We start from the raw sequence: 8,786 nt of genomic DNA on the forward strand, positions 1-8,786 counted from the left end.
CTTGGGATTCTCTCTCTCTCCCTCTCTCTCTCTCCCCCTTTCCCCCATGCTCTCTCTTTCTCTCTCTCTCACTCAAAACAAACAGACAAACAGGTATTCAGAATGGTTTCTTTTTCTCTCAATTCATTTTACGAAAAGGTATCTGGTTAAATTATTCAAAGTCAAGACTCCTCACCACCAAACCACTGGCTTGGATAACTTAATTTCTCTACAATTTAAATTTCTCATCTGTAAAATAAGACACATTGAAAATGCACTTTACATTTGTCCAGGTCATAAAATCATGCTGTATGTTCATCATATCACAAACATTACTGGTTTTTAGGCAGCCTTCCCTCTTCACCAAATGTTATACCAAAAATACCAATGTGACAAACAACATGGAAGAAAATCATAAATTTCAAAAACACTTCAATATTCTCAAAGTACTAAATTTCCATAATTTCCTAGGAAATCTTGGATTCCTATCCATAGGAGAGTCTTCCTCCCAAAACTATAGAAGTCAAACTGAAATATGGATTTAAAAAACTAACAATAACAGAAACCCTGGGAGAAGCCAGAAGACTGAGAGCTGTCTCCTGTGGTGGATAGACTGAGGAAAAAGTCTGATACAGGCAGTCTTGAGGGGCTTAATGGGAGGGAAATTTTTAAGTTCTTTTCTTGCTTTTCCTCTGAGTTGCTTGGAGACAATAACTGCCATTCTCAGTAGAAGCCAGCAGCCACTACCCAGATGTAGTTAGGATAAAATTTGGGTAGCATTATGGCACCTGGGTAGTTCAGTCAGTTGAGCATCTAATTCTTGATTTTGTTCAGGTCATGATCCCAGGTTTGTGGGATCAAGCCCTTTGTTGGGCTCTGCACTGAGCATGGAAACTTCTTAAGATTTTCTCTCTCTCTGTCTCTCTCTCTCCCTCCCCCCCATCCCTCTCCCCCACTCACATGGTTTCTCTCACTCTAAGATAAAAAAAATTTTCATTGGCATTAGGTTAGCTGATGAAAACAGGGAAGGGCTAAAGAGCAATCCTTGGGCCTTCACTCTTCCACCCTTTTACCTCCAAAAGTCCCAGGTGAACAACCTAGAAGTCTGCCTTCTCCAATGCTTCTTTTGTCCAAGACCTTAAAAGTAGCATATCTTGACAAGAGAAATTACCTGGATCACCGTGTTTCACCATTATGCAGAGTCTCTGTCCCCAGGCTATCACCTCCCTTCATGTTAAATTTACTGAGAAAAACATACCTTAGGTCCTAGCTTTCAACAACAGTTACTATATAAAATGTCACCCAACCCAAGATACTTTTGAAAGTGAAAAGGATATGTTATTAATAATTTTGCTGAGACAACAGCCACAGATTGAGATTTTCCCAAGAAAATCTTCAGTCCTTCCCTAATACAATTTACCAGTCAGAGGGCTCAATGGCCACAAGGAATATGAGCTCACAAATCAAAATAGTTAGATACCTGATGAGTACGACTGAAAAAGAGACACAACAAACTGAACAACATATACCATCTGAAACAGAACTATTGGAATATACTGAACAAGATTTTTTTTAACATGAAATTTATTGTCAAGTTGGTTTCCATACAACACCCAGTACTCATCCCATCAAGTGCCCTCCTCAATACCCATCACCCACCCTCCCCTCCCTCCCACCCCCCATCAACCCTCAGATTGTTAAGAGTCTTTTATGGTTTTCCCTCCCTCTCTAACTTTTTTTCCTTCCCCTCCCCCATGGTCTTCTGTTAAGTTTCTCAGGATCCACATAAGAGTGAAAACATATGGTATATCTGTCTTTCTCTGTGTGACTTATTTCACTTAGTTATTTCTCCAGTTCCATCCACATTGCTACAAAAGGCCATATTTCATTCTTTCTCATGAACAAGATTTTTAAGTAAACATAAGAAACATGAGAAATACACTTAAAAATACAAGGGAAGATGTTAGTAACATGAAATAAGAATAAGAAATCGTATTGAAAAACCCAAGAGGATATCTTAAATGTAAAAGTCAAATTGTTGAAATAAAGAATCATTTCATGGCATAAACAGTAATTTGGATACATGTCGAAAGCAAGTTAATCCAGAGTTGGAAGAGGAGGTTGAGAAATCCCCAGAAAACAGAAGAGACCACAAAAGAAAAACCAGTTGATATAAAGGATAAAAACAGATCTCTAACACCTGGACTCTAGATAACAAAATATATATATATATATATATATATATATATATATATATATATATATATTTTTAGTAAATTTCCCCAAATTAAAGAAAATATCAAAAGTGATGTTTCATCTAACAAACATTTAAATGGTATTTACTAAGTGCCAGGTATTGTCCTCATGCTTCACAAATATTTCAATTGGTCCTCAACCTTCAAGATAGTTACAATTATTATTTATTTTAACCAATTCACAGATCTTGAATAGTCATGTTTCTAATATCCACCATACTGATTTATAAGCCACTCATTGCTAATAAAAATTTGTGACCTTCCCTGTGGTAATTTACAGTGTTTCAGGTATTGATTGAAATGGGACAATGGAAGCCCTTGCAATGACCATCTCAAAATGATCATCCCCCACCAGCCATAGACAGAGCATCCCCCATAAGGGCATCCAGCTGTCCTAGAGGGAAAGCTTAAAGTGACTGTAACTGGCATGTGCATATTGTTAATGGCATACTGTCTAAGCAGTAGTAGTATAGGAAATTGTAAGCATAAAACAGTGTCTTTAAGTTGTGAGTTTGCCGAATTTCATTTATGTATAGTTTACGCTCATTATGAAAGAAGGTATATATATATATTCCCTATTCAATTAACCTTGAATTGTGCTTAAAATTTGGTAAAATTTGCATCTTATTACTTACTTATTATTTCTTTGATGCGTGAACCAGAGATATAAAGGGTTCCTCTTTAATCTCTGCATGGTATTGTCTTGTGGACAACCACAATCTACAATTAATCTGAAAAAAAACAAAAGAAAAGCACATATGACTTTTATATTCAGGATTTTTAAAATACATAGAATACTTGCCCTGTTAGGAAGAAAGTCACACATAGAACCTACCAGGTATGCATTGGCCTTTCTAAAGTCTTGAATCTACAACTTATAAGATCTACAACACTGTACAATTTTATCATTCCTCTGAAATATGTATTCTGTATTTTATTTTAGTTCAAGAAATGGAAGAAAAAGTTTTTTGAATGTTCAGTAAAATTTAAGTTTAGTTCAAAGACAGAACACTTTAAAGACTGCTCTCTTGCTACATAGGACCCGGCAAGTGAAATAAAATGAATTTCAAACCAAATTTACATCATCATAGTGATTTATGATATTTCCATCTTGAAACATTCCATAGCATAAATCAAAGGAGTGGTAAAGCAAAGATATGTCCTTCAACATTTCACATAGCAGATTCGTGGCATGCAAGGTAACTGGAAGTCACTGGAGAATAAGACATTGCCAATTACATTTCCAAGTTACCAAATAGGCAGACTGAAATGTGCCACAAGGCCCTAAATTCTTGGCAAAGAGCAAAAAAATGAAAACAAACTGAAAAATACTTTTTTCATAAATAAATCAATTGGGGCATAAATTTTTATTTTGAGTTTTGGGCTTGAGAGCAAGCCACCTGTAAATGCTGTATCTTCAAGAGGTATCACCTCATGGACAGTGGGAGTAGGAATCCCAAAGTTCTTTTCCAGAGGTGACCAGGAAAAACAATGTGGACCAAGACAGAGCCACGTATCTAAGGATCCTCTGTCCCTGCAAACCTCAGATCTGCTTACCTACAGGTAGGGCTGCTTTCAAGGGGCCACAGCAGAAGGGAGGTGGAGCACAGAAGGACTCAGATCTTGGGACTTGAATACAACTTTTCCTAAGTGGAAGCAAATATTACTCAAGATCCTATTATCAGTATTCTTTCCTGGATACTGCCTTTAACTTCTTTTTCTTTTAAAAAATTTTTAATTTCCCCAGACCAAGCCCATTAAGTCAAATCTTGTCCCAATTCCTGACCAGCAACAAGGTTACTGCTTTTTGGTCCTATATTGGCCTAGTACACCCCCATCCCTGCCCACACATCACCATCTCACATCCCTTCCACCTCTGGTTCCCTGGGGATGAGGAGGTTCTTTCTGGAAGGTCTCTGGGAAGAAGTGAACATTTATTAATCCCCTACTGCTGAGCACAAGGCAAAACTTGCCATCTATGGCCACAAAGACCCCCACCTGCCCCTTTCCCCCCACCTTCAGCCCTCCCTCTAAGAAATTCTTCTGTCTTTGAGGATGAAAAACAACATTAGCCAACATAGAAGGCAGAGGATGGGATGCCTTTGTCCAGAGACACCCTCCCACCCTTAGGTGTTTACCTGGTGCTGGTAACAAGCTAGTACTGGAATAAGAACTTCGTGTCCATGGCAACCCCAAACAACAGATTCCAAGTGGTCCTGAGAGTGTAGAAGAGTGGGGAATACAATGAACTTGGTTCCACACTGATTCCAGGTAGTTCTGAGATTGTAGTAGTACGGTGGGGAATACAGTGAACTTGGTTCTAGGCTATAGGGTCTTAAAAACAGATGCTGTTCTCCTTAAAGATGGGGGTACCAAGATCAAAGATCCCAGGATAATAATCTCAGAGAAGATTGTCTCACCTTATACTTTTTATTTTGCAAGAAAGAGAATGATCAAAGAGCTAAATGTTTTCTAATATAAAATTTGACTAAAATATGCAAGGTTGACACAGGACCCAGGACAAAAATTATTTGCACAAACTATCATTTCATGGGATTCAGAAGAAACAATCAAATATTATTTGTGAATTTAAAATACACCCATTTTCCTGGTAAAGTAAATCTGAGAAGGTGGAAACAAATGCCAAAAAACAAAAACAAATATAGAAAGTTTTAAAACTCTAGATGAGGAGAGCCTGGGTGGCTCAGTCGGTTAAACAGCCGACTTTGGCTCAGGTCATGATCTCACGGTTTGTGAGTTTGAGCCCTGCATCATGCTCTGTGCTGACAGCTCAGAGCCTGGAGCCTGCTTCAGATTCTGTGTCTCTCTCTGTCTCTGTCTCTCTCTCTCTCTCTGCCCTCCCCCACTTGCTCTCTGTCTGTCTCTCTCTCAAAAATAAACAATAAAATTGTTTTAAAAAGCTAGATGAAACATTAGAATTTTCTATATGAAAATTATAATATAAAAATTACCACAAAAATAATTAAGAAAGATCTGTTTGACAGTTTGTGTTGGTACATGTTCTGATGCTGAATAAATAGTCACAGTAGAAGTCATGGAAATGAGATTAAGGTTGTATTTATTTAATATTTCTATAAGTAGTTTGCAAGATACAAAAATGAATAAAACATGGTCACTGACTTCAATGTCACATCGATGACCTCAAGGCTAGACCAGTTTGAAATATGCCCAGAGCATTCTGTTCTCTGCGAGAAAGACCCAGCCTAAAGAGAAACTACCAGAGCCTTGTCTGATCTAAGGAAAGGGCAAGAAGACAATCTTAGCCCCTTCTAGCCTTCCTGTCTCACATAGCAGGATGGAAAAGAGACAAACTCTTCTGAAGGTCACAGCCCTTGTTTCTTTTCATGTCTTAGTATTTTATTGAAGATTGGGCTTTTAAAATAATATAACAACTGCAAATCAGATTTTTCCCTTTCCCCAGGGTTTATTGTTGGTTTTTTTGGTGACTTTTCTGAATTTTAATTAGGAATTTCTAATTCAAAATTCTGTAAAGTCTCTATTCTTTGCAGAGTGTGGAAATCTTTCGATTCTTTGGAAAGTGTGGAAAGTCTCCATTCTTTGCAGAGTGGAATTCTCTGCACTCTATTTTGTGTAGTCAGCTTGATTAGCATAATGATCAGCTAATAAAAGGACAGAGATTCCCTCAGATGCCTGGAACCAGTAAGTCTCTTAGCAGAGACAAAGGAGATTCATGTACACGCTTGAGCATGTTTTTCACACAGCCAGGCAGATTACAAATCCACCATAACCTACGTTTCCTTCTATGTGCAGAGCCTCAAGTTTGGTCAGAGATGAGAGCTTTAGGTCTTTCCAGGTCTTTCTTAAGTTTACAAAATCCTAGACACGTGTACAGCCTTAGATATGCAGGTGGTCTTCTAGAGTCCCAGGAATAGGTTTCAACTTTTCAAAGCTCCCTATGGATAGCTCATAACACAGCTTTTTCTTTTGCCTCAACTATTATCTGTACCTCAGGCAGCCATGATGTTCAACAGCTGTCTTTGACTGACTATCTTCAACCAATGTCCCCAGGGCAAAGGCTGGGGGAGCTCCAAGTCAAGCAAAATGAAGACAGTCTTGTGAGTGGGGTCTTGCCAGGACCCACTAGATAGATCAAATAAGGACATTATCTGGGAATAGACCTTTGAAGGAGTTCTAACCCCATTCTGTCCCCTCCATTGGCCCTCAGGTGGCTCGTTTATTCCATGATTGCAGGATGTTGGTCCTCAAGGCTGCCACAGAGCTGAGGAGAGTGTGACGGGAATGGCGCAAGTTAGAATACCACAAAGTTCATGATTCTTACCAAAATACAGCCTATGTTCTTAAATAAATGCTCCCCAGATTGCTGAAAGCCTTTGATTAATTTCTAGAGTTCTGAAAAAGGTGATTCTGATCATTTTTGCCAGTATTCTTGGTAATTTTATAAAGGAAGAATTTTTGGAGATCCCTATTTTGTCATTTTCACTGGCATTATTGCTAAACTTACTTTTAAAAAATTTTTTTAACGTTTATTTGTTTTTGAGAGAGAGAGACAGAGCATGAATGCGGGAGGGTCGGAGAGAGGGAGACACAGAATCTGAAACAGGCTCCAGGCTCTGAGAGCCCGATGCGGGGCTCCAACTCCTGAACCGTGAGATCATGACCTGAGCCCAAGTTGGCCGCTCAACCGACTGAGCCACCCAGGCACCCCAAACTTACTTTTAAATACATTGCTAAATTCAAAAGAAAGCAAGGGAATTACTAAGTGATCACGGGCACATAAACATACACATACATACATGCATACATACACACTCTGCTATTGAAAGTAAAGTGGTAAATGACAGAAGCTTGGAATGCTCTGGAAGTATGTCAAGCAAAACAAAAAATTCAGAATTTTGTTGGTTAACATTGTGGCTGCCTGAAGTGGCAAATAGGATGTGGGGCAAACAGTAGCCTAACCAAAATGGGGGTAGGAGGAAGGAGGGAGAGAGACGGGGTGGGGGTATGTGAGGGAGAGAGACGGGGTGAAGGTGTGTGTGTGTGTGGGGGGGGTGATGGTGTGAGGGAGAGGGGAGGTGAGGGGGGGTGAGAGGGAGAGAGACGGGGGTGAGGGGGAGAGAGACGGGGGTGAGGGGGAGAGAGACGGGGGTGAGGGGGAGAGAGACGGGGGTGAGGGGGAGAGAGACGGGGGTGAGAGGGAGGGGGGGTGAGGGGGAGAGAGATGGGGGTGACAGGGAGGGGGGTGAGAGGGAGGGAGGGGGGTGGGGGGGTGAGAGGGGGGGGTGAGAGGGAGGGGGTGAGAGGGAGGGGGGAGGGGGGGTGAGAGGGAGAGGGGGGGAGGGGGGGTGAGAGGGAGAGAGGGGGGGTGAGACAAAGAGAGAGAGAGAGAGAAAGAGAGAGAGAGAGAGGGAGAGAGAGAGAAAGAGCGAGAGAAAGAGCGAGAGAAAGAGCGAGAGAAAGAGCGAGAGAAAGAGCGAGAGAAAGAGCGAGAGAAAGAGCGAGAGAAAGAGCGAGAGAAAGAGCGAGAGAAAGAGCGAGAGAGAAAGAGAGAGAGAGAGAGAGAAAGAGAGAGAGAGAGAGAGAAAGAGAGAGAAAGAGAAAGAGAGAGAAAGAGAGAAAGCAAGAAAGTTATAAAATGACATGTGAAGAAAGGACTTTGAAAAACTCTAACATAATCCTGGGAATCTAGAGTTTTATTGTTTAGCTAAGTAATGAGATTTGACTTTGACAAAGTGGTAAGCTGAATCTAAGATCTGCACACAAATCCAGGCATCCCAACTGGCTATATATTTAGTTGAGAAGAAAAACTTGGAAAAAATCTATATGCTGACAGAGTGACCAACAAGCAAATCAGTTTGTCTCTATTGGCATTGGGTTTAAAAATATTAATAATTTTAATTTAATAGTCTTTCTTAAGAGAAAGACTCTCTTCCTGGAATTTGAATTTATACCACAGTCTACCACCTCAATCCAATCAATTAAATTGAAATGGTTCTTGATTGGTAGTGATCCCTCCTAGCACTCAGCACAAACCAAGGCGAATCATCTCAATTTAGGTAGCTAAATTTAGGAATCTCAAAGCTAAAGTTTAGTCAAATAGGAGCTCTTAAAAAAAATTTTTTTTTTAATGTTTATGTATTTTTGAGAGATACAGAAAGAGCATGAGAAAGGTAGAGGCAGAGAGAGAGGGACACAGAATCCAAAGCAGACTCCAGACTCTGAGTTGTCAGCACAGAGCCTGACATGGGGCTCAAACTCACAAACCATGGGATCATGACCTGAGCCGAAGTAGGACGCTTAACCAACTGAGCCACACAGGCACCCCATAGTCAAATAGGAACTCTTAACACAATCTAGGAAACATGTGAGGAATCACACCCTCATGAACAGAAGTCAATAGAAATTATAAGAAGAAAAAAATCAAAAGACTATAGGTATTAAAGTAAGAAACTTTATGCTCAGGAAGTACGTTTAAAAGTGTGTTTGAAGTGAAAGACATCAACACTACCTGGAACAGGAAGAAGGGCTGTTGACCTGCTTTGGAACTTCAAG

At 40.1% G+C, this 8,786-nt stretch overlaps 1 protein-coding gene across 8 annotated transcripts in view; it reads right to left on the minus strand.

Moving 5' to 3' along the window:
- The window catches only part of LOC125173614 (phosphatidylinositol 3,4,5-trisphosphate 3-phosphatase TPTE2-like), a 171,052-nt gene extending 166,745 nt beyond the window's left edge, over positions 1 to 4,307 (minus strand). For 6 of the 8 annotated variants that reach the window (XM_047873017.1, XM_047872989.1, XM_047873000.1 and 3 more), the window contains exons 1-3: positions 4,109 to 4,150; positions 3,792 to 3,880; positions 2,870 to 2,965 (exon numbers count right to left, since the gene is read on the minus strand). In XM_047873017.1, coding sequence (XP_047728973.1) covers positions 2,870 to 2,928 — 59 coding nt within the window. In that variant the 5' untranslated portion in view covers positions 2,929 to 2,965; positions 3,792 to 3,880; positions 4,109 to 4,150. Of the gene's footprint in view, positions 1 to 2,869; positions 2,966 to 3,791; positions 4,161 to 4,250 lie in introns of those variants that run through there. The other 2 variants (XM_047872981.1, XM_047872974.1) reach the window with 2 other exon arrangements.
- Between the last annotated feature and the right edge of the window lie 4,479 nt (positions 4,308 to 8,786).

Source organism: Prionailurus viverrinus, chromosome A1 (assembly GCF_022837055.1).
Source record: "Prionailurus viverrinus isolate Anna chromosome A1, UM_Priviv_1.0, whole genome shotgun sequence".
In the NCBI taxonomy this organism is placed as follows: Eukaryota; Metazoa; Chordata; class Mammalia; order Carnivora; family Felidae; genus Prionailurus; species Prionailurus viverrinus.